This window comes from Furipterus horrens, unplaced genomic scaffold, assembly GCF_987537825.1.
Source record: "Furipterus horrens unplaced genomic scaffold, mFurHor1.1.pri manual_scaffold_6, whole genome shotgun sequence".
Classification (NCBI taxonomy): Eukaryota; Metazoa; Chordata; class Mammalia; order Chiroptera; family Furipteridae; genus Furipterus; species Furipterus horrens.
Window position 1 is genome coordinate 44,764,268 of NW_028327176.1, and position 26,787 is coordinate 44,791,054.

Below are 26,787 nucleotides of genomic sequence, written 5' to 3' on the forward strand. Positions count from 1 at the left end.
TGAAGCACTATTTAAACAGTCTAGTATGCAATTTGCAAGGAGCCAACTCTCTAGCAGGACTTAACTTAGTCAAGAGCCCCAATTATTCAACCATTAAGAAGACAAGCTTCCCCAAGAGAATCAGAGATTTCAAATGTACCTTTAAGCAAACTCATCTCTTTCAAGTGAATATTTTTGAACTGTGCAGATTTATCCGCAAGTTATCACTTCTGATTTCCCATTCTCAGTTATGCAAAAATGAAGGCACAGAGACAAATTCAAATATCTATTTTGAAAATATTTACTTAGTTTAAATAAATTAATTGCAAATAAAAATTAGCTACAATATACAGACTAAATAGAAATGACTAGAACAAATACAACACAGGACTTTATTTCCTTGCATTAGTCACAAAGCATGTGACAATCTGGAAAACTTCAATATCAATTATATTTCTTGAAAAGGGGGGTAACAGCAGTTACTGATACATCACAACTAGTAAACTTATAATACAAATTTCCTGACATGCATTTCCTGAGTGAACCCAAATGATAATTTTTAAAAACAAGAAAATTTCGACAAGTTGAATGAAGTAAAATAAAATAGTTCATGACTTCTAAGCAACAGGTTATTTTTTAAACCAAAAGAAAATTCAGAATAGTGCTGTAATAGGATAAATTAAAGCTATGCTACCACATACATAATTTTGAAAGAGTCAATTAGGTATTATACAACTTTTCAAACTAAAGAAAAACAAATCAAAAGGTTAAAATAATAATTGTCTAATCTGAAAGTGTATTGATTTCTACAAATGCCACAGAGGGTTTGATGTAGTGCAACTGTATATTTTCCTTGTGGTACATTAAAAAAAAGGGGGTGGGAGGGAGAAGGGGCGAAGAAACTTTTTCTTGCTTCTGAGAGCAAAAGAATTTATTGGAATTAGAGAATAAACACACCATGCCTCTACTCTGCTGTCAATAGTGCTCATCTGCCAACCATACATTTCTTTGAGTCACAGTGGCAACTTTCCTTGGTAATTCAAGCCCAAAGTTAAGGCTGGTCTGTTAGGTTAAAAAAATGGGGCACACTGTTGTCATTCAACCCCTTGTATCTCTCTAGATTTCTTAATGTCTGGATAAGGCCAAAAACAGAATAATAAATTAATTAAGCATTTGTTTTTCTAAAAACAAATCAAGTCACTCTCCTTTCTTCTTAATTTATGCTTTTTGTCATGAGAAATGATTTTTTTTTTCTAGAAACAGTAAACAGATGAACCACAGTTTAGATCTAAAAAATAAACTTGCCAAATGTTGCTGATACTAAAAACAGATTAGTTATCACGGGAGAAAAATAGATAATCTAGATTAAACTGCATATTCAAAGGAGCATATAAAATGTTTCTTAGCATTACATTTTTGTTATAGTACTACACTTGAGAGAAGCATTAAGGAAAAAATGTCTCCTGATTATTTTCAATGTGGATAAAAACAAACACATCTTACATAACAGTAATCAAAATTAATTTGGTTTTACAAAGTATTCTAATTTACCAAATTCCATATTTAGATGGGGGTGGGAAAGAGGCTCTTTTGTCCTTCTTCCTAACTTTGCAAATCCTTGAGCTATGCTCACTAACCTACAACTCACACCAGGAGTGTGACACCATCGTTACCATGCTACTTTATCAAGAACGTTCTAAGATATTTTCTATAATAAAGATAAATAGAAAAAAAGTTAATATACATGTTGCTGTATTTTAGAGTATTTGCAGCAAAGTGTAAACTAACATAGTTTGAACCAACAGTACCCTCAGTTATACAAAACAATTCTCCAACACTGAGGATGGGTGATTCAAAAACACTAAAATGAAGGCATAAAATTAGACTGTGTCTTTTTTTCTCCTCAAAATAGATTTTAAAAACTCAGAATTCAGAAGTCTGGTACTTTGAGAAATTCCTTTGCTTGAGTTTCCCAGATTTTTGCTCAAAAATTACTCTTTATTATAAATGTTTAAAAAAATTCTTCATCTTAATGCAAACAATCAGGTAAGAGAAACCATGACATGGACAACAGTTTGAAAAACCCAACTCATACAGCTTATAAATTTATAATTCAGTCCTAGAGGACAACTGTCTGTTAGTCTAGAGGTCCTTGGAAAATCAGTCTGATGTAGCCTTGTTCACCAGCCAGCTGATGTGCACAAAAAGGACAGGCTGCATGAAAAGTATGAGTACCATGAGGAAGTGGGATCTGGGACCAATAGGCAGTTGTCTTTTCTGAACACACATGCCCACACGGGCTAAACGCATGGGTTGGAGGGCCGGCGTCCACATAAAATCCAGCTTCACATCCAAGCCACAGAGGGACATAAGGACCGACAGACCTACACATAGGACATTCACGATCTTTTCCATCACGTTCTTCTTTGTTTCCCCAGTTATGATAGCCATGGACATGGCCACAGTTTAGATATACCCACGGTTGTTTCTCATCAACAACATCTTTCCTTTTCATACTGGGAAACGCTAGTGTGTTGAACCCTACAGGGCATTGAGGTCGTGCTGCATTGATTTCCTGTCTTAAAGCTTCTAAATGCTTCACTGTAGGAGTGTGGGAAAGGCCTTCTGCAGTACGCCACAGCAATGTTGCACCACAGAGGTCAATTAATGAGCCATCTTGTAACTGATTTGTTTCAATTTCCACCTAGAAGAAACAAGAATCAAAAAACACATTCACTGCTGTGTCTTGGATTTTTATGTAAGAGTGTTGGTCTCACATGCTCATTACTTGAAAATCAACATTTCCTGTAACTATTGCTAAATAGTTAAGAAACTTGAATGATAGTCATAAAAAATGTAAGTTAGAAAATTAAGGATAAAATAATGAGCAGTAAAATAATTTTTTTCAGCCTTATATTCAAGATAATTTATGATTAAACCAATCATACCATGAGTACCATGAGGAAGCAGGATCTGGGACCAAAAGGGAATTGTCTTTTCTGAACACTTATGATCCACATGGACTTATTTTTCTAAGGCTTATCAGTAGGTCTAATATTTCCAATTAATATCATGGTCAAAAATACAGATACAAGTAGAAAATACACACAGTGCTGTTTAATTTAGGAAAGCTTAGGTTTTAAAATACATTAACATGATTATAAAAAAATAAATTTTTAGTGTCCAAATTGAAACATTAAAATATTATATGATATTTAGTAGTCAGTGTTTGATAATCAGACTTAGTACTATGTGTCACTAAGAGATTTAAGAGTTTTGGGGAATATGTAATGTGTTCAGGCCAACTCATCCAATGTGTTTACTGTAGCTAAGGGAGAGCTACATCTCAGTACTTACCATTTTTCCTCTCTGCTGAGCTGATCTGGTTTCACGCAGGCTGAATACATTTCCACACACTGATATTTCTCTCCAGATTCCAGGCTTGGAGTCTTCCGTGAACCCATTACGTGGATGCATAACGAGAACACCATTAGTGGTTAAGCCATCCATCTGCCCATCCGATGTCTTCCATTTGGCAGCCTTCTCCTAGTTTGAGAAAAAAGAGTGAGCTTACGTTTATTTGTGATTTGGAAATAGACATGATTATTAAAATAATGCATCATTTAGGAAAAAAGCTTTTACCCCAAGAAAGATGTTTTTTGATGAGTCAAATCCTGCAGCATATATCCGTGCTGTAAATGGGGGATTCCGTTCACATATGATTCTACAGGCAAACCTTGATATAGTGCTTTGCACTGACTGTGTATCAGAATTACTTTGACTTCCAGGAACTGTGTCAGTTACTACAAAATCAATGGGACTTTCAGTCGACCGACCAATCTAAGGGAAAAAGAAATGTCTATAAACCTGTTCAAAGGAGCACAGTGAAAAATCCATTCAAGAAAGGCACAATAAGGTGAAATCATTAAGCCTCTGAAATTTCTAAAGCTCAAACTTAACTCTGAGGGCATCTATACCCTTGAAAACTAATCTGTCAAGACTTGCTCTGATATAATAATCACTTAAGAGCATGGAATTAAGTGGGAATTTACAATCCAGAATATATGAAACCCTCAGGGAATAAAGAGTTTAGGAGGGAGGAGATTTCTAGATGGCTGCAGATGGAAATATGTCTACCATGTATTACTCTACCTTCTTTAACAGAATATAGTAAACAGATAAGTAAATCTTTTATGACTCCAGGATATTACACAGTGAATACCACTTATATTCAGTGATATCTTCAGGTGCTCTAAAGGCAAACAAGAATACCAATCCTTATGTTAGGGGCTTACATAGTCTTGCTTTGAGGTCTTATGTATACTTAATACATTTTTTTGTCTCTCTCAGGTTGTCAGCTATCATTTCTTATTGTTGGGCACAATTGTTGCCAGCAGCATATCCCTCCTCTAACCAGCTACTCTTATTTTGCTACAGGCTGAGAAATCAAATACCATAACCAAACTTCAAAGAAGTTTTCAAAAGGTTACTGATAAGAACCTAAGAGATTCTCCAGCGAGCACAGAAAGGAAATTTCAGTGCTTGGTCTACCTGATATTTATTTTATATGCCTAGATGTTCTTTTAACTTTTTTCTTGTTCTTGGACATATTTCAGAGATATGTTTCCCAGATAAGAGCTCAGATGGGTGAGGTGTCAGAAAATTAAAAACAACTTCAGAGTATTAGCTAGTAATCAATTAATTTCATTTTGAAAGATGAAAGTTATAAAGGAGAAAAAGGAGATCAGTGGAACAAATGACAGAACTGAAAAGTGTAACAGGGTTTTAAACATTTAAAATGATCAGTTCATTAATGTATTTGTTATAAATATCATAAAATTGAATGTAGGTACTGAAAAAATACTGATTCTATAAAGATGATGATTTTTAAAAGTCATTCTTTGCATAGTTGAGCCTCAGGAATTCCTCATATCAGCATATTTTTAGATAAAACACTTAAGCATTTTTGTCCTATCATCAGGTATAAAGTCTTTATTTAGTTTGGAGCATTTCAAGGGAAAATTTTTTGGTTAACAAATTTAAGACTGAATGTCCCTTTTCCTTATTTTAAAGATAAATGATATCTAAAGAAAATTATCTCAGACCTTTGAAACGGTTCCAAAAATAAAAAGGCTTCTTAAGAGCCAAAAGATACAGATCAAGGATTGGATTGAGAAGTGATATTCAGAATCAAGATATTCAGAAGCAGCATTTGTTTGGGAAGAGATATTGTTTCAGATGATCTGATATTTGATCTGGGCCTTGAAGACGATTTGAGGTATCAAAGCAATATTGCTAATGACAGGTAAGAAGGAAAAAATCTTAAGTATCTATAAAGAGAAAACCTACGTGATTGTGCTCAGAGGCCAAAATAAAAATATGTTTAAGATAAACTAGTAATTCCACCTCTTTCTAATTGCTACTATTAGCTTTAAAAATACAGATCTTATCATGTCATTCTCTCTCACCCCATTAAAAACTTCAGTGGTTCCTTATAACCTATCTAAACTAATCAGTTTCTTATTTCTGATAATTAGAAACTGATGCCACAATCTGCCTCCCATCTACCAATCCAGCCTAATTTCGTATTATTTCTGGTCACACAAAAGTATATTCTAGCTGCAAGTAATGTATTCATCAATCTCTACCACACTGTGTACTTCTTCATTATTTCTTTTATCAGAATGCCTTTCTCCTGGTTGGACTGGCAAAATCCTACTCACAACTTGACAAAAAGAAAAAAGGCCCAGATAAAAAAGCACTGCCATGAAGTCTTTACCTCACCCTTTTCAACCCAATCAGAAGACTGTGCTTCACACATTTAAATTGCCTACATATGTAGTCAGTGTTAATGTCTCCTTTATCGACTTCATAGTGTCACACAATGCACTGAATAGGAGTCTGAATATCTGATGTCTTGAACAAAGGTTTTTGTTCAGTTTAGAAGGTAAGCAATCCTTGAATGCTTACAAAACAAGTTCCTCAAAGACTGGCTAATTTATTGGAGTAGTTTCTGATGTATTTCAGGTTTTTGATATAGAAATGTTTGTATTTTCCATAGGTATAACGCTCAAAGAAAGGATATGATCAGTTTACTATTATTGTGGAAAACTCCCTATTCCTTTATGAAAAAGACAAAAACCAAAAGGATTGCAATTTACTTAAAAACCTTCATAAGATGGTGAAGACACTGTTCCATAATTCAGGATGCCGGGTTTACTCATAATTTTGACCCTCAACTAACTTTGTAATCATTGATTTGCAAGGCTTCAATAACTTCATCAACAAGAGGTAAATAAATACAAGTTAATTTCTGAAACTAAAATTCTAGTCTATGAGCAACTATCTAGGTAGCATTTTGATTTGTTTTTGAAATCACTGATATTTATTAATTTCATAACTGGGAATTCCATGTGAAAGCGAAAGGAAAGTGAGTCACATAAAGCAGAGGATGGGCCTGGAGCTTCCTCAGGGCAAGGAGTGAGGATAGGTCATGGGATCCTAAGGCAGTAATTCAGAGGTAGAACATGGGAGAGATGGCAGGGTCTACAGGACAGCAAAGGGGTCAGTGGGCATGATTAGAGGGACAAAAAGTCCAGGATGCTCTCTCTCAGTGCTGCCTTAACCAGGGCTGCAGGAGGAGGGACTGCTGTGAAAATCGCATGGTGGGGGCTCTTGCCACTGGGGGCTCTCTTGTGAGAGTTTTTATCAGACTTGAAATAGTGGTTGCAGCATTTGATTTTTAAAAAGCTAATTAAGTGCATTCATTTTAACTGGTTGTCAGTAATAATAAAACATGGAAAATCATCCTAAAGCTGATGTTAGGTTCTCTTTAAGATCCAAAACTTCATCTTCATTAAGGTTATTTATTTTTAATTTTTTGGTATAAGCAACATCCATATTCTAATATTAGAAACACTATTCTAAAAATTCAGTACTCCATTAAAAGAATTGGAAGGAGTGAGGGACTTCAAAGAAATATTTTGCTATTGGTAATAATTAAAGACATATCCAGGACTTTTCACATTCATCTAATCTTGTAAAATAAAGGATATGTTAAAAAGTCACTGGGACAATAACTGTAGAAACAACATTATTAGGCACTTCAGTTTTTCCCAGAAAACCGCAGGTCTTTACAAAACCCAATATTAAGGGAGAAGATATTATGAATTTTGTTTACACAACTTTGAGTTTGGCTGTTCTATCATCTATCAGTTTATAAAAAATTCTTTTATGCCATGGATTGGTAGAAGAGAATGAGGGAAAAAACCTTTTACTGACCAACTATGTGCTGAGAAACAAATCTGATTTCACATATGTTAGAAACAGAAATGCCCGTACTTTTTGTTGCCTACTGAGGAAGGTGGGAAAGTGGTGGCAAAAAAAGGTCATACGTGTGTAGAATATTTCTTGGTTCCTTTTTTGGATAACCATAGCTAACAGAGCTACTATAGTATCTAAATTATTAATAGCTAAGTGTTTACCATCTACTTGGCATACCTCTGAGCACTTTTCATGTACTAAACCATTTAAGCCTCCTAATAGTCATATGAGGGAAGTTTCATTAACTGTACTGTAGAGGAGGAAACGGAGGCATACAGTGGCTAAGTAATGCTTTAAGGAGTTCTGATTTCAGAGACCATCTCTTAACTATGCTACACTAACTTCTAGATAGGTAGTTTAGAAAACAATATATATTTAATAAAATACATGAAAATATGATAATCCTTTATCTGTATAGAGCAAAAGTCACTGACAATAGGTTTTAAATTTTTTTGTTTTTTTACCAAAATTTTTTTCACATATTATAATACCTGAAACATATCAGTGTTGCTGTCATGAGTATATTCAACCACCACTGTCTGGGCCCGAGATAAGGTATATGATATGCTATGCTGGTCCTTGTTGCTTATTGCCTAAGAAAGAAAAGATTAGTAGTAAAAACTAGTTGGCAGGTCAATCAAATCAAATTTTAAAAATGGTAATCTATCACATATGACATTATTTTACTCCTGAAATTTAGGTAAAGAGATTAATAACTCTTGCATGACCTCAGTTATGACAGCAGTTTCTTAGGTTGAATGGGGTGTAGAAAAAAACTTTTAAGTAGTTAATACAGTAAGAACACATTTTCATTGTATAAAAATAATAAAATTTGTGTCTGCCTTGTAAGTATTTAATTATAACGTAATCAAAACCAAACCCCACACAGAATATGAAAAGTGCTCAGTACTGCGCTGGTAAAAAGAAAATACAAAATCTTCGAGGTAAGAGGAATCTTATTTTTAAAGTAACTCAAAGAGTTATGAAGTTAATCAAAATAAGCAGAGTTAACTGGCTTTCTAAACATTCTGTGACTACAGGTGACAAATATTTGCCATACACTGGGCTACATACAGAAAAATTCATGAAATGATTAAACATTACCAAAGGAAATGGATATAATGCTTATGACTGTAATTCTGACTTATCTCAAGCTAAAAACATTGCTAAAAAGAACTTTTCAGTTTTGTTTTATATATATATATATATATGAGTTGAAGAAAATACTGGAGGGGGGAAATCCCAAACAAAGGAAGTGGAAACCTTGCTGCATAAAAGGAAAACAGATACAGACACAAACAATGATTATACACAGGAAGGCTTAATGAAAAAAATGTTTCTTAATTAGAGCTTTGGCATTTTAAAATTCTACTTGGTTTCCATTTGTAGCTTATCTGTTATAAATAAAGCCTTAAAATAATGGCTTTAAGATTTAAAAAGATTGTGAAGTTTTCATATAGTATACAAAGAGAATAAACAAATACCTGGGTACTAACTATGCAGCTTTATCAAAGTTCAATAATGTCATTTTTGCTTCTGATCTTTTAAAAGAAATTAAGCTCTACAGATACAATCAAGACTGTTTCACATTCCTCCCTACTCCTCTTTCTTCATAGAGGTATCCAACCTCAAGTATGCAGCACACATCATTCCTATGCATGTTCTTTTTTACTACACATTTATGTATTCATAAATGTTGTATAATTGTTTTACAGGTTTTAAAACCCACAAATTAACTCAGCATTAAGGAACTGACTTTTCAATCAAATAACTCAGTACTTTGTAAGTTAATTCTTAATGGCTAATGAGATGTAAAAAGATGTTTCTGTGTACTTCAAGATTGTAATCCCTGTTTTTTGTTTGTTTGTTTTTAGCAATTAAACATACTCCTAGATTCAAAGCAAGAACTATGTCAAGTTAAACTGTCATTGGACTGGAAGGCAGGGTTTAACCATTAATCCCAGATTACAGTTTTCTTCATGACCTCATACCACATTCCTTCAAAATAGTCAAATCTCTGATCCTAAAAATTCTTGTTGTCTAGTAAAGATGAAAAGAAGCTAACAGTGAAAACATTAGGAGCATGACAGTAAAAATGCAAAGAAAAGGTCAGAAAGAATATTACAGAGGTAGGGATTAGAAATATTTTCCCAATGATAATGGTTCTCAACCAGAGGTCATATTAGCTATGTAAGAGGCATCTAGAAATACGTTAAGTGTATTTTCTGGCTGTCACAATGACTTGAGGGCTTAAAAGGCACTGTCCTGCAATATGTGAGACAATCCTGCACAAAGAATAACTGGCACACCCGAATTGCCAAAGCACTCCTGTGGAGAAAATACTGGAAAAAAGCTCCTCTGACTGGATCGATAAACTGCTCACTTCCACCACTTGCTTAGCACATCCATTCTCTTCAAAGGAGCAAAAAGAAACAGTTAAAAGAAACTGTCCCTTTTCCACATTAACTGGCTCTCAAATAGTAATAGAGACGGCCTAGTCAAGGCACAAGGACTCTGTTTTAGACACCACACTGAGTATAAAAACAAGCCAAAAATCCAGCTAACTTCAGGGACTGAAACTATGACTTAAAACAAGGCATCGTATACCTATTTCTCTGCCTCTTGTTATTTAACTTACAAAGATATACCTCAGACGGTATAATATTAATGTACATCTTGGGGCTGCTTAGCTAAAGATAACATATACTTTCTTAAGTCAAGGAACTCTTAGTAATTTTTATCACTCATCACAGTATCAAATTCAGTCTGTGTTATACAATTGGAAGTACAGGAATTCATAGGAAATGTGAGGATCTAAAATCCCCTCTAGCTCTGGCTGGTGTGGCTGAGTGGATTGAGTGCCAGCTTGTAGACTGAAAGGCGCGGGTTTGATTCCCACTCAGGGCACATGCCTGGGTTGCGGGCCAGGTCCCAGCTGGGGGGACGTGCAAGAGGCAGCCAATCGATGTTTTGCTCCCTCGCTTTCTCCCTCCTTTCCCCTCTCTAAAATATAAATAAAAAATAAAATAAAATAAAATAAAATTCCCCCTAATTTTCTATCAATCTAGGATAACTCCAAGTGGCCTGAAATGGTGACCCAGGTTCTGGAGATTTTTGGTAGGGGTAGGAAAAAGGACTAATAGCATTAGGCTGGGAGATTGAGAATTTATACTGTAGATACAGTCGAGTATTTCTTTTTCATAGCTCTGATTCAACTTAATAATTATGGAGGTCTACTTTTTTCAAGGCCTTATGTTAAGAGTTTTGAGGATCATAAAACAAAATATAAAAATAAAGGGCATCCATAGAATCTTTGAGAAAGAACCTTAGTTAAAAAAATTACCACACCCAAACATGCTTCTGGTACCTGAATATGATTCTTATATACTACATTCCCTGCCAAGCCTAGCTAAGGGCCCTCTAGTAACAGCAGGAACTCTCTAATTCCCAGGGCAGACAGCTGCACATTTCTAAACACTAGACACACCCTCACCCCTTTTAATAAGAAAAGAGAATATTTCCTTCTATTTCCACCCACTGATTCTGGTTTGTCATTTTAAAAAGTCCAATGCTCTTCCATATGCCAGCCCTTCAAACATCACATTTCCAAAGTGTCTTCACCCACCCAAACAAAAGGAAACTTCTGGTGCAGAATGTGAAGGGAATGCTAGAGAACATAAACAACATGTACAAGTCTTTCAATTTCTCCACATTAATTTATGGGTTTTCTGTTTGTTTTTTACCTTTGCAGCCTGAGGAGTACAAGCAATATGCACAGTGCTGGGCTTCACCCCATTTGCCTTAGGTCTTTTAAATAAAGCAAACCTACTTTTCCTTCTTCCTCTATCACCGTTTGGGAGAGACCCATTATACCTGATGGGAAGGAAAAAAGGTTTAGGTGATCTCTTGTAAGAACCACACAATTCTAACAGATGTGTTACTTTGCCTTATAGAATCAATCTCCAATTAATTATCTATTAGCACATTCTAAGTATCTAAAGTTCTTTTTTAAATTACTGATCCTTAGCTGCCTGAGTACAAAACAAAATGAGATTTCTTCTGGCCACATTCTAAGTCACAGAGAAGTACCTTTGGGATCATTCATATATGCAAAGCTAAAATTTGGATCCTGGTGTTTGTCATGTTTTTTTTTTTTTTTCATTCTTTGAGTTATCTATATTTTTCTTGCCTTTTACTTAAGATAATCAAGAGCTGATAGGTGGTCTATCTGACTCCTTATGACTCATTCTATTTTCTTCTAAAGGTAAATGTTTGTATGTGCTAATCTAACCTTTAAAAGTACAATATAAATTTTTACAAATAGAATCTCCTTTAATTGTGAACCAAACACTTCAAATAGCTGAACTTTTGAAATAAGGAATTTTAGACTTGTTAGGTCTCAACCACCCAAATGTAAACATACACATTCTTGTTATGTTGGCAAAACCTGTCCAACTAAGATGCCTGCTAAGCAGCAGTTAAACATATGGTTATTGTTCAAATGTTAAGATTATTTCTCCATGATATATATACATGTATCTCCTGAAGGTAAAGCAAGAACTGAACAACTAGGAAAAAAGTTCAAAACAAAACATCTGGGTCTTTACTATGTAGTAGGCACTCTTGGGTTCTACCCCACACATCACCTTAACTTAATCCATCCTCATAAAAAAAAAAAAAAAACTCTGGGAGACTGGTATCACTCTCTACTTCTGCAGATTAGGAATTAAGTTATTCCTTAGAGGAATTTAGATATTTTCTAAAGGTTACACATGAGACGCTAGCAAAGCTAGAATTTGGATCCAGGTGTTGTCATGCTTTTTTTTCATTCTTTACTCTTCATTATGGTCTGAGCATTAGCTTAATAATAACCTCTCCTCATTCACTGTTACCCCTTCCCACCCCCAAATCACGGTCAATCTGGGAGAAAAGGAAGTAGGAATAGGGACAGTTTTGAGGTTGGAGGAGAATGTGACTATAAAATGGCTACTTTAGTGGCTGACAAGGAAGAAAAGGGAGTTTACTCAAAGAATGCCATTTATAAAAATTATACTGACCCTTTATAACAAAATTAAGTCAGCAGAGGCACATTTTCTAAAATAAGAAATAGTTAAAATAAAACAATTATATGACTCTAGACAATACATTTTCATTTCATCTTTAAGAAGCTCCATCCTTTCTGGGGGTGAGGGAAAGGCCAAGTTTATGCAGCATTTGGGTGATTGCATAAAAGTGAGAATTAAAAGTTTCCTAATTTGGTAAAATTACCCTGTAGCTTTAAATCCTTACTGGAAATAGGTAAGATAAATTCTAAAAAACAAACAACTTTTAACCTAGATGTTAAAGTGACAATATATTATTCAATTTTATGTCATCAGGTGGAGAAACCTTACCCTAAGACAATGAGTTCACCATATTTTACTGGTGCTTTGGATGGATGATTTTCTTGATCAGGAGAAAACATGAGCTTGGCTGTTTTTCTCAAGTCTTTGTTCACTGGTCAGGAGCCTTGGGACACCTTTTGCATTATTTCCTAGAGGGGAAAAGTGTTCATTAATAGTGTGAACAATAAATTTCAGTTTAAATAAAGATGTTATTTTCTAGCAGATCTGATGAGCACAATATTATGTAAATTATCACATAATATACAAAGTATGAAATATTTCCTCCAGTAATGGTTACATATTTGATACACCGTTTAAATATATTAAAATGTAAACTTGGGGACTTCCACTTCCAGGAAGATGGAGGAAACACATTTTTCCCTCTTATTCCACTAAGTACAACTAAAAACCTTGGACATTAAATATAAAACGTAAGAATACTCTGAAAAATAGAGAGAAGGCCAACCAGCTAGGAACCTCAGGGCCCAAAATGACACATGGTAAGTTCCTTGGGTTTTCTTTCTGCCTAATATAACAGATTTGGAGCTGAAGAATATAGCAACCTGAAATGCCAACTGGCAAATTAAAAACAACAGCAAAAGCCTCGTCTCTTTAGTCAAAGGAACAAGAAAGGAGCAAACTTAGTAAGACTGAAAACTTTTGACAAAAACTGCCCCACTGCAGCCAAACACCACAGAAAACACTGTGGCCCTACCTCTACACAGAGCAGCAAGAGCTGAGTGGGTAGCCTACACTTTGACCTCATGATGTCATAATGAGAAGGCCCAACTTCCCAACAAGGGTACTGTCAGGCCAGGTCAAGTAGGGAGCAGCCACCCTTGCCCAGTGTTTGTAACAAGGATCTCCTTCCCTGGGTAGGTGGAGGGGGGTGTGGCAGGGGGGCGGGTGTCACTGGAGGCTGAGTAGGGAATTTGAACTTCTATGTCCTTCTATGACAGTAAAAAGGAGGCACCTCTTATTCCCCTGCCAAAGTAGTGTCAGGAAAAGTCAGTGGGAACAGAAGGTGTAGTTAAAATCTTTGGTCTCAGAACATAATATGAAAATGTCCAGGTTTCAAAAGAATATCACATCACTCACCATATAAAGAACTAGAAAGGATTAAAACTATGCAAAAAATAATCAAGATGACAAATAAAAAAAAGAAAAAAAAGAAAAGCCTTGGCAAAGAAAAGCTCACTGGATCGTCTCAACAGCCAAATGGAAGGGACATAGTCAAGAATCAGAACAACAGAGAGAACAGACGAAAAAAGCAAAAAAACAAATGGCCCAGTCTCATGGACCTGTGGGACTACAGCAAAAGACTGAACATTTATATCATCTCACTGGAACCCAGAAAGAGGAGAGAGTGAAGCTGATTAAAAAAAAAAAAGAGAGAGACTGAAAACATCAAATTTGGAAAGAGACACAATGCCACAATTTAAGAAGCTGAACAAACCCCACACAGGAGAAACCTGAAGAAATCCATGCCAAGACACATCATAATTAAACTTCTTAAAACCAAAGGCAAAGAAAATATCTTGAAAGAAGCCAGAGAAAAACTACACCTTACCTAGGGAGGAAAATCAATTAGAGTGACAGTGGATTTCTCACCAAAAACTATACAAGCCAGAAGAAAGTCACATATATTTTTCAGGTGCTGAAAAAAAAGAACTGTCACCCCTGGATACTACAGCCAGCAAAAATGGAGGGGAAATCAAAACATTCTCAGATGAAGAAAACTAGGAGAAATTAGGAGAATCTGTCACCAGCAGATCCATTCTAATAGGATGACCAGAAGAAATTATCAAAGCAGAAAATAAATGATAAAAGAAAAGAACCTTGGAACATCAGAAAGGAAGAATATGGTAAGTAAAAATATGGTAAATACAGTTGTTTTTCTTTTCTTGGATTTTCTACATTATGTCTGAAGGTCAAAGCAAAAATTATATAACTCTGTCTGATGCGGTTCCACTGTATGTAAAGAAAGTATTTAAGACAATTATATACTGCACTCATGGGCATTTATCCTAGAGAAATGAAGACTTATGTCATACACCTACACAAATGTTAGAGCAGCTTTATTCTTACTACGTGGCCTAGTACTCAGCAATAAAAAGGAACAAACTACTATTAACTGAAACAACATGGATAAAAAATCTAATAACCTCCAAAGGTAACATTCTTGAAATGACAAAATCACAGAAATGAAAAAGATTACTGGTTGCCCAAAGCAGTTAAGGAGGGGGCAGCAATAGGAGCTCAATGGGCTTGGCTACAAAGGGCAACAGGAAGGACTCCTGTGGTGAAGGAAATGTTCTGTATCTTTAACAATATCAATATCCTGGTTGTGATATTGTACTATGGTTTTGTAAGATATTACCACTGGAGTAAACAGGGTCAAGGGTACACATGATCTCTGTATTTCTTCCAACTGCATGTGACTCTATGATCATCTCAAAATAAAAATTTAATTAAGCCCTGGCTGGGTGGTGCAGTTGGGTGGAATGTCGTCTGTACACCAAAAGGTTACAGGATTCTTGGTCAGTGTAATACCTAGGTTGTGAGTTCAATCCCTGGTCGGGGTGAGAACAGGAGACAGCTGATCAATGTATCTCTTTCACATCAATGTTAAAAAAACTTATTAAAAGAAAGTTGGAATTCTGGCCAAGATGGAGGCGTAGACAGACATACTGTGTCTCCCTCCACAACTAAGAAGGAATACAACTACCTCAAAACTAGAAACAACCAGAAGTTCCAGAAAACCAAACTGCATGGAAGCCCAGCAAACAAAGATATAAAGAAGAAATACTCATCCAGACAGGTAGGACGGGCAGAGAGGATGCGGTGTGGTGGTGGCAGCAGCAGCGGCAGGCTGGCGAAAAACACAGTTACACGTTTTAAAAAGTCAGGAGGGACACCTGGGGAGCGTTCCCAGCTCCTCACCGGACCTCGCAGCTCACGGTCTCAGCACCAGCGAAAATGAAGTCTCATTGCTTCTGACTGTGCAGACCAGTGGGGTTTGGAGTGGAGGCAGAAACTGCTGGTCTCAGCAGACTCTGCTTGTTTAAAGGACCCCACGGTCCTAGAACATCCGCAGACCCACCCACTCTGGGAACGACAGCCAGGGCAGCAGCTAGAGGGGCGCCAGTCCAGTGCGGAAGTGGTAGAGGTGCCTGGAAAAGGGGCGAGTGCTAGGCAGGTGGCATTGTTCCCACTCGGACCCCTCCCCCACATACAGTGCCACAACATGGTGAAACAGGTCGCCCTGTACTGACAAATCACTAAGACTCCGCCCCTTAAACGTAACAGGAACAACAGCTCTACCTGGGACACTGAGGCAAACAAATACAGGAGCTTGTCAGAGTGAGGAGACAGAGAAGTATGGCCCAAAAGGGGGAATGCATCAAGGTTCCAGCGGGAGAACTAAGCGACGAGGAGATAGTCAACCTGACAGATGAGATAAATAACCTAACAGATGCAGAATTCTAAACACTGGTGATAAAGATGCTCACAGGCTTGACAGATATGCTTGAGTACGGCAAACGCATAACAGAATAGGTGAAGGCTATGCTAAATGAAACGAAGGAAAATCCACACAAAACCAATGGTGAAGGGAAGGAAACTGGGGTTCATATCAATGATTTGGAACATAAGGAAGAAAAAAACAGTCAACCAATGCAGAATGAGGAAGCAAGAACTGAAAAATTTTGTGAAGGAGATGGACACACAGGTCTGGGAGGCAGGGAGGGTCCCGGGCGAGCTGGACCCAGAGGGGACCACACCAGGATGCATCATGATTGAGATGCCAAAGGTGAAAAAGACAAGAGTCCTGGGGGCAGCAAGAGAGAGGTGGAGAGTTGCCTACAGGGGGTGCCTATAGGACTATCAGCTGATTTCTCAGAGGACACTTTGCAGGCAGGAAGGGACTGGCAATCAGTATTCTATATGACGAAAAGCAACCTACAACCAAGACTACTCTATCCAGCAAGGCTATCATTTGGAATGGAAGGGCAGATGAAGTGATTTCCAGACAAGGTGAAGCTAAAGGAGTTCATCATCACCAAGACATTATTATATGAAATGTCAAAGGGACTTACTTAAGAAAAAGATCAAAATAATGAACACTAAAATGACAACAAACTCACAATTATCAACAACTGAAATCTAAAAAATAAAAACAAAACCCAACTAAGCAAACCAGAATAGGAACAAAATCATAGGTATGGGGATCATTTGGAGGATTATCAGCTGGGAGGGGGAAGGGGGAGAATTGGGGAAATAGTGCAGGGACTGAGAAGCATAATCAGTTGGTACAAAAGAGACAGGGGGAAGTTAAGAATAATAACTTATTATTATTATTATTATTATATAAGAACTTATATGTGCAACCCATGGACATGAACCAAGGGGGCTGGAATTGCTGGAGGGAAGGGGGGTACTGGGCAGAGGGGAGCAAAGAGGAAAGAAACTGGAACTACTGTAACAACATAATCAATAAAATATACTTTAAAAAAAAAGTTTAACTGAAAAATATAAATTTGAGCCCTGGCAGGTGTGGCTCAGTGAATTGAGTGCCAGCGTGTGAACCAAAACAGGTCACCAGTTCGATTCCCAGTCAGGGCACATGCCTGGGTTGCAGGCCAGGTCCCCAGTTGGGGGCGTGTGAGAGGCAACCAATCAATGTATCTCTTGCACATCAATGTTTCTCTCCCTCCCTTCCCCTCACTCTAAAAATAAAATCTTAAAAAAAAAAAAAATGACACAAGTATAAAACAAAAGCCTAACACTTCTGGTAAGTGATTTTTCAGAAAAATCACTATAATAAATGATCCCACAATACTCTCATGTCAATTTCATTAGCAGTTTAATGGGACTACGTATTTCCTTTATCTATTTTTCTCCCTGGTCTTCCTATTAGGCTTGTTACAAAGATTTCACAACAAAACTCTCATGCTAACCCATAAAAAGTGTCCTGGTTTTATAATGCCACCAATAAGAAACTCATGAATGAAAAAGGCCTACTTGTTTTTTCTACCGTACAGTAAAACACGTTTAGATGAACGAGTTAGATTGTACCTCCGGGAGTGTCCGGTCATGGAGAAACGGGGAGGAAGGAGAGGGGAGGGGAGACTGGTTGCGTTGGGGCGGGGAAGCTGATCGCTCTCACTTTAGGGTGGCAATTTCAGGGTGGGGAAGCTAAGACTATGAAACCGGGTTCCTTTGTCTATTTGGGGCGCACATTCTCCTGGCTATGAGGGTGCGCCCGGCTCTGCAGACTCGTGAATAAAGGCCTCACTTTACTGCTGAAGTCCTGTGTCCCAGTTTTTATTGTGAGCGTTTCTCACACATTGGTTTCTTCCCCTTTTAAGTGCCTTTTGGTCCTTTTGAGATGGGAAAAGCTGGTGTTTGGAGTTCGTGCTGCCTGTCATTATCAGAACTAATAAGCAGAGACAGGGATTGAATCTTTATGGGCACTTTATTCAGATGGCTAACCCTGGCTGGTTTGGCTCAGTGGATTGAGCGTCGGCCTGCGAGCTAAGTGTCAGCTGGTTCGATCTTCCAGTCAGGGCACATCAGAGAAGGAAAACTCTGACTCCAAAAAACCTCCGCTGCCTTGCGGCATACCTCTTCAGGGGAAAGGCTAAGGGAGTAAACCCCGACAGAAAATCCGGAGCCGGAGTCCCTAAGGAGGTTTGACGTTGTAGTCAACACCGGCAACTCCTGCGGCGCACCTGAAGCCAAGCTGTATTTACTCCGTCTTTACCTTGGATCCTTCAGCTGCGAAGAGAGGGGGGGTCTGCTGCATGGGCAACAGCAGACCCTCCATATCACCCTGCCCAGGCTCTGTAGCTTCAGCTTCACTGGAGAGGACACTCCAGCGTCATCGCAAGATGTCGATTCAACACGGGAGGAGACAGATACCGTGTCATTCCCGAGTCGGACTGCACAACCATTCTCGGCGGTGCAGATAGACTCTTAAGAAGCTACACCATCGTCTCTCGAGACGGACGGCTGCCGACGACGACAGTAAAACACGGCCTGCATACAGTTGCACGTTCAGAGAGAAAGCCATACAATATTTGTAGCTCAGTGATTAATAGCAAGCAAAGGAGAAGGCTTAGCCAGTTTGACCTTTTTTTATCCCTTTTACCCGACTCAACCATTTAGATTAGCAATTCAGACAACATACAAACTTTCGTTGTTAGTAAATTAAAAAATGCTTACTAAATGTATTTTAAAGTAAAACATATTTAAGAATTATTTTAAAAAATCTGCATTCACTCAAAAACACTAAAATTCTCTTATCTTCCAAAAAATTTTTCATAAGAATCTAACTCAAATTTTAAATTAAATTTTAACAATATTGTTTTGTCTAGATTTGGATTCCTATTTAGAACTACTTTCTATTTTTAGGAAATGATCGTTTCCCGTTTTTAGTTGCAAATAATTTCCTTTAGAAAAGCTTATTTATTTAAAGTCAATTTGAAGAGTATTAAATAGTATTAGTAAGTACACAGATTTGGCCAAAATCTGAAAGTGATATGTGAATGCTCATAGTTGGCTGATATTAATGTATTGCATGGCTAGCAAGTATCAGCTCACGTTCTAGGTCTAGCTCTCTTTGAAGAAAGCAATCTGTTTCCGCATCACTACAAATTAAGGGACTAACGTAGGCTGAAGAGAATTTTGGATCTGGAAATATATGAGACTATATGGTCCTAAAGTATGAATTTATAAGTAATATGTACATAGAACTATAGATTTAGTCCTACTGCCTCTACAGCAAAAGAAACCATCTTTACCTTAAACAAGGAATTAGAGCAGAGCTGGCATACTTCCACTGTTCTATACTTTCTAGGGCCCTTGACCAAATTAGGCAAGAAAAACAATATATTTGTAATTATACTTTTTCTGCTTAGGTCCTGATTTTGGGACATTTTATCAGTGATATCCAAGTTTCAATCACAGGAACACACTCAAACTTGTATTCTATTTCTGTATCTAATAATTGAAAACCTATAGTAAAACACTTGAATAGTATTGGTTATAATAACCAATCGGTTAAAATAACCCAATTTAAAGTTTTGTTAAATTAAAAATGGCATATAATCAAATTACATATAACTGGCATTCTTAAACTACAAATAAAGTATGCCATGATAGCTTTTTCTCCTTGAACATTTCATTGCAGTTCTAATACATGTTGACAGGTGTCTTGTAAAGAAGTTGTTGGAATTTCTGTATTCTGAAGAAAGATTAATGCTCTTCACAATAGTGTATAATCTTTAACAAAGATCAGTAGTTAGGTAGTGCTCTAGCATTCACTCTTCATATATTCTCTCTGTTTTAAAATTAGGGTAAGATATAGAATTCTTCAACATCAATTCCTGACTACACTTGAGGACTTGAAATGACTACATACATCAATCAAGTTCATTCTAGAGCGCTTGTCTGAGAACCAAAGTCACTGGTTCGTTCCCCAGTCAGGGCATATGCCTGGGTTGCATGCCAGGTCTCCAGCTGGGGGCGCTCGAGAAGCAACCACACATTGATGTTTCTCTCCCTTTCTCCCTCACTTCCCCTCTAAAAATAAATAAATAAAATCTTTTAAAAAAAGTATACTCTGAAATAGTGTTACTTGCTGTGTGTGGTGGGAAAACATGAAAAGTTAGCCATAAAATATATTTTAATTTGAAATTAGTCTCATCAGTTTGATAAAATGTTCTAATCATTTGTTCTTCAAAAGCCAGTGGACTATAATATTCTCATATCAAGTCTTCCCCCGCAAAAGACTTTCTACAATATAAAATACAGTATTGCAGGTATTATGTTCCAGAGCCCCCAGAAGTAGGAACCTTACATTTATTCTATACTCTTAAACCTATGTAACTTTAACAACATACGTACACAGTACTGCAAAATCCTGCGATATAGCAAAAAGTCCGCGATAAATAATTAAATAATTAAATATAATATTTTAAAAAATCCCGCGATACAGTGAGGCCGCAATAAGTGAACCGCGATATAGCGAGGGACTACTATATAATAGTCTGTTTCACCTAAAGAAGGAAAACTGGAAAGTCAATCTTTGATCAAACTGCTCTCTCAACATAACACATTTTTTCTTTTATTATTTACATTGCACACAGCCTTTTGCTTACTACCTACCAAACACAAAATTCCTGCCATGAAAAAAATAAAAAGCAAAACAAATACTAACCAAGGGACAAAACAGACCTTAAGTAGATGTTTACATTCATCTTTTGAACACTTCTACTTTGGTGGGCAAGTGAGTCAGGTCAAAGGAGTGTTGAGGAAAAAAAGAAAAATGTTTTAAAATATAAAAATGTTATGATGCTTATGATAAAAATATGATATGGATTGCATATATTATCTCTGATGAAACAGATTTCCATCTATACTAGAGTTCCTTTGTGGTTGATTTCAAAAGGATTACTCAAACAGAAAGAACTGTTTTAGTATATCTGTGGTGGAGCCATTTTATGAAATCAAGTTAGCTGATGATTGAAGGAACTAAATTTATGTTTCTTGATTAAGAGTTAAAAGTTAATTACCTTCCTTCTTTTACAATTAGAAGGATCAATAAGTAGTATCTTTCCAAAAAGGCAAGAAGGGATGGGAAAAACAATAGTGTCAGAAGTAGGAGTATGAGGTTATGACTTTCAGTGTCTTTTAGCTTTCTCAATATAGCAGCGAAAGAAGTCCATGTTCCTCCTGCCATGATACAGGGCACTCACTCCCTGGGCAAACTCCCAGCCTCCTCCTTAGGGTAGCCAAGTGACATGCTAGTTAATAAGACTTTCCTATCAAATTCACAGGGTTTTTGTGATTATTTATTCTATCACATACAAGGATAACTTATTTTCATTCTGATAGGAAAGCAATTAACATTTGTTCCTGTAAACCAGGGTTTCTCAACCTTGGCATGCAGCACCCTGGCCTTTACATCCCAGATGCCAGTAGCATCTCTAGTGGTGCTGGTCAAAAATGTCTTACCTTCCCACTCCTCACCCTATGAGAATCACTGTTCTAAATCTCAAACCGAGGATGACTGTGTTTTTAGGAGGGAAATTTGCACTATTTTTGGCACACAGCAAGGTATTTGAAAATGTTTTCTTACTAACATCATCAGATTGAAGTCTTAAAGGGTCATCACTAACCCTTTTGTTAGTCAAGGGAATGGCTTTAAAGGTATCTACAGTTTCAGGATTTTATTAGAACTGAAAGAGTGGCTGGGAGTGAGAATGGGAAAACTATCATCATACCTTGATGGTGATTAATTATTAATATTTCCATGCATTTGAATATTTTAATACTAAAACAACCTCTCAAGTGGTTAAAGTAGCTATAAGGCCAGTGCTGGGTAGACTGACATTTAGAGAAACGTTAACCTGTAGAGGCCAGATAAGGAAATATCTTCTTGACCCAGGAGACCCATGCCTAGAAAAATTAAAAGCAGGCTTTGGAAAGTATGGAGGAATTCTTTTAAATCAAAAGGAGTGTCAATCTGAATCAACCTTGGATTAAGGTCTCTAGTGTACTTGCACAGAATGTTAATGAGCAAAGTGCTAAAAGAAGATTATTTTATTTGACCCTCACAACAGCCCTGTGAATTAGGTAGGAAAGTCTTATTAACTTCATTTTCCAGATAAGGGAACTGAGTATGTCAGTCAGAAAGGCCAGTGACTACCAGTTCAAGGCCAAACAGGTAGTATTTGGCAGAATTAGAACTAAATCCCATATACTGATTCAACATACATTAAGTAATTTATCTCTATCACAACTACATCAAGTATAATTATTACCCCCATTTTATAAATGGGGAAATGAAGCTCCTACAAGTTAAGTAGCCTGGGTTTTCTGATACCAATAATCACACCTCAGACAAGGTTGGGTAGGGCTGATTCCTAAATAAGAATAGAAGACTCTATGATTGGACCATTTAGGAAAGAGATTATAAATAGAACGTATACCTGTGTAAAATAAACCCTAAACAAGTTAATACTCCAGCACAGACTTGTAACAACTATTCACCTATGACTAGTGCTTTTTGAGATTATTTGAACCTTTGTCACTTCCTCAATGCTCACTGTATTTGTCAACCGTGTTTCCTGGTAGTGACCAACAAGAAAAACTTCAGTAAATGAAGCAGATTTTGCATGTTTGTTTAAAAATGGGGTGGAGAACCCTAGCTGGTGTGGCTCAGTGGAGGAGCACTGACCTGAGAATCAGAAGGTTGCTACTTTGATTCCTGGTTAGGGCACACGCCTGGGTTGCCTGGGTTGCAGGCCAGGTCCCCCAGCTGGGGCCATGTGAGGCAACCGATCCATGTTTCTGTCAAACATCATTGTTTCTGTTCCTTATTCTCTCTCCCTTTCCCTCTCTCTAAAAATAAATAAAATCTTTTTAAAAAGAAAAATAAATTAAAAGTGGGGTGGGGAGAAAGGAACACGAAAAGCAGGATATTACACTAAGTCAAATTCCTGGTACCATCAAGAAGAAAATTGTAATATAAATAACCCATGAACATGGACAATGGGGTTGGCATGGACTGTGGGAGAAGGGGTGGGTTGGGTGGGGGGTAGCAATGAGGGAAAAAGTGGGACAATTGTAATAGAAAAACAATAAAAAAAAAAGAAGAAGAAGAAGAAGAAGAAAATTGTATCAGAAGTGAGTCCAGACAGCCTAGGAACAGAAGACTTCATGTACTCCCTGAGAAGTGACAGCCAAGGAGAAACTGCAGGGCAGTGTTCCTGATTGGGGAAGGGGTTTAAATACAACCACACCACCCTACCCCAAAATGATAATTAATTCCCCATATTTATAAAATGTATTTTAAAAGAGACAACAAATGATTAAAACATTTTTATTGTACCTGCCCATGTTTGCTTTGACTGTATTCAACTCTTTCAGATTGCCAAAGTTTCTAGAATAATATGCTTCTCAGAAAGCAGGACTAGAAATTCCCCTAGGTTCAACCATTAAAGACCTGAACACAGTTCTGCAGTAAGTACAAAATATGGTGGGATTAGATGGTTATTTGGAACAAAAACACTGGTTAAAACTGCACTCATGGGAAATTCTGTCACTTTCTGAAGTCAGCACCCAACATTGGCGGTCACCTCATGCTTTGCTACCCTCCTTTCATTGTGGCTAACACTGGGTTCTGTCTTCTGTGCCAAACACTGTTACAAGCCCTTTACAAGTACTATTACCTGATTTACTCCCCAGAAACTATTATAACCCTCCTCCTATTGATAAGAAAACTATGGTTTACAATTCAAACTCTAGCTAACACTCTGGAACTACTGAAAACACAAGGGTGGGGGTAGGACTAGAGAACTACTTTGGGAAATTAATTTAAAGCAACAAACAAGAAAATTCCCAAACTCTTTTCCTACTACAGATAAAGTATTAAAGAGTGAGAGTTTACATAAACGCTATTACCTTAACATGGGAATAAACTTCTATAATACTGACTAACCATTTAAATTTTCTCAGTAACTCAATCATTTAAAGCTGAGTTTAAAAGTTCCTTGGATAAAATTTAAACTTGGAAAAATGAATGAAATCAATTTTTTCCAACCAATTTAAATCTATACCAACTTTTGAAGAAAAAAAAAGAACACTGGGTCCATGGTCATATTTTTCTATTCTAGAATAAACCATATTAATCTTACGTAGGTTATGGGCCCTTCCAAAAAAATAAATAAATTGTGTAATGATTATTCTTGACAGTTAATTAGCCCCCCAAAACAGAATAATCTGGGTTTTCTTTAATCTTATAAAACACTGACAAAGTTACATGGATTTTTTTTTCTTTTAAAGATAACAATAACCTGAAAGTATCTCCCCCAAGATATTCATTAATTATACAGGAACAACAGTAACTTCACAGTGGGAGTAATCTGGCAGATACCATCTTAACCCAACTGACCAAGTTTAACAATCTGTAACGTGACATTTTTGGTATCATTCATCTTCTGATTATGATGCACTGAGAACACGTCAGTTCTGTGGTATGTTGGCAAAAATGCATAACCCCAGTCTAATCATGAGACAAAATATCAGACCAACCCAAATTGACGAATGTTCTACAAATAACCATCAGTACTCATTAAAGGTGCCAATGTCATGAAACACAAGAAAAAACAAAGAAAGTCCTAGATTGGAGCAGATTAGGGGATGCTTAATCTCCTTACATGGAATATGGAATCATGAACTGGATCCTGGAACAGAAAAAGGACATTTATGGAAACCTGGTTAAATCTGAATATGGTCTACAGTTTAGCTGATAGTATCGTATCGATGTTAATTTCCTAGTTTTGATATATTCTGGTTATAAAGATCGTTAAACTTCAGAGGAAGCTGAGTATAGAATATATATATATATATTTTATTTCCCGTATTTGCTGTAAGGCTAAATTATTTCAAAATAAAAAGTAAAAATAATAAAAGAAAATAAGATAGCCCTTTCAATTTAATAAAAGGCATTAAAATATGAATTCAAGATTCATAGTTTGCCTCCTTTCAGCCTTCTCACCACCTAAAGGCACAAGATTTCCAAGCTCTACTGGTCCTGTCAAATCACAGTACCTGCCAGGTCTCATGCCCTCTCTCTGATGTGAAGCTTCACCATCCATAGCCCCTTTGGTTAGGAGAGTACGTATTACTACACAAGCGTGACCACTCATTGGGCTGAACAATATCTGAACTAAAATGATTCACCAACCTACTGACCAGAATTTGACAAAACCATTATTCATGGAAAGTTTTTCTTTAAAAAGTAAAAAAAGAAAAAGAAAAATTGATATAAGGGCAATGTTACTATTCAATGCTATAGGTAATTTTATCAGAAAACAATTTGTACTGTATATGCAATTATATCATAACTTCTGAATTAATGCTATACACTGAAATCTTTAATAGCACCATATTTGAATTTACTTGAGTTCTGTCTACCTAACTACATGAATCCTGTTCTTAAATGAAAGGGAATATAGAAAGGGGAGCTGGGAGGAAGAAAAGCGAAGAAGCAGAAGCCCTGGGTAATTCTGATACTTTTTTAAAAAGCCAGAAAGTCAAACACTTTCCTGTATTATTCATAATTATTTCACTGTAATAATGTTTTCTTCAAACTAGGAGACATGTATGAAGGACTAAGTAAAGCTATGACTGTACCCAGGGCCAACTCTGAGAACACTGGCCCTTGAGGGTTATATACAGGGTCCTTTATGAATACCAAGCCTACAAAACCAGCTCTGTAGACACATGATTTTCTCATTCTATAAAATGGTGACAGTATTTCCCACACCTCACAGAACTTGTCAAGAGGACTGAATGAGAACAACAAAGCTGCCCTGAAATTTGGATGTTGGGCCATCTGCTTGGTTCACTCACTAAATATACAAATCATAGACTTTTGGGTCTCTTGCAATTATTCAAACTGGGCAAGTTAAGCCACTGATTTTCAAGGAACAAATGTAATGAGAAAAGATTTTTAAAAAGTGTTTGTTAAATACCTAATACATATTTAGTTAGGCATACAAAGTAGGTCCTAGTAATACTTTATTAATTTATGGTGATGCTGACCCATCATTTAAGATTTAATTATTTTCTCAGAGATTCATCTTTATTTCTCAGTATCTAAACAAATGTTTACAATCTGTTCTATGTAGGTAACATAGATAACATGAGGAAAATTCTAGTTTTTCTACTGATCTTAACAGATAACAGGCCCTGAAATATAATCGAAGGTCTCAAAAATCATTACAATTAGTTTTAAGGCTGAACGCTGTATAAATGTTTGGTTCTCAATATGAGAAAAAATGGTACAGCTAAATAAAATAAGATTTAGTATTTATAGTTCCTGCTGTTATAGGGATGTTAACTAACTCTTTTATATTTTCACAATTCCATTACAAGCTGTCTTTAAAAGGTATGGAGAAAATGTAGTTGAAAATTCAAATTACAATTGAATCTCCAATACGTATTGTTTCTAAGAGTAATGTTAGCTACCGATGGAGAATCATTATTAAAAGATAACTATTACTAATCTCACCAATGAACAGAAAAGTTT

At 36.6% G+C, this 26,787-nt stretch overlaps 1 protein-coding gene across 6 annotated transcripts in view; it reads right to left on the reverse strand.

Annotated features, from left to right (window-relative positions):
• Window positions 1-943: 943 nt before the first annotated feature.
• PELI1 (pellino E3 ubiquitin protein ligase 1) overlaps window positions 944-26,787 on the reverse strand; it is a 60,396-nt gene continuing 34,552 nt past the window's right edge. For all 6 annotated transcript variants that reach the window (XM_090281386.1, XM_090281387.1, XM_090281391.1 and 3 more), the window contains 6 exons: window positions 12,696-12,835; window positions 11,046-11,175; window positions 7,794-7,895; window positions 3,622-3,819; window positions 3,337-3,525; window positions 944-2,683 (listed from right to left, as the gene is read on the reverse strand). In XM_090281386.1, the coding sequence (XP_090137512.1) occupies window positions 2,117-2,683; window positions 3,337-3,525; window positions 3,622-3,819; window positions 7,794-7,895; window positions 11,046-11,175; window positions 12,696-12,766 (1,257 nt within the window). In that variant the 5' untranslated portion in view covers window positions 12,767-12,835 and the 3' untranslated portion in view covers window positions 944-2,116. The remainder of the gene's footprint in view (window positions 2,684-3,336; window positions 3,526-3,621; window positions 3,820-7,793; window positions 7,896-11,045; window positions 11,176-12,695; window positions 12,836-26,787) is intronic.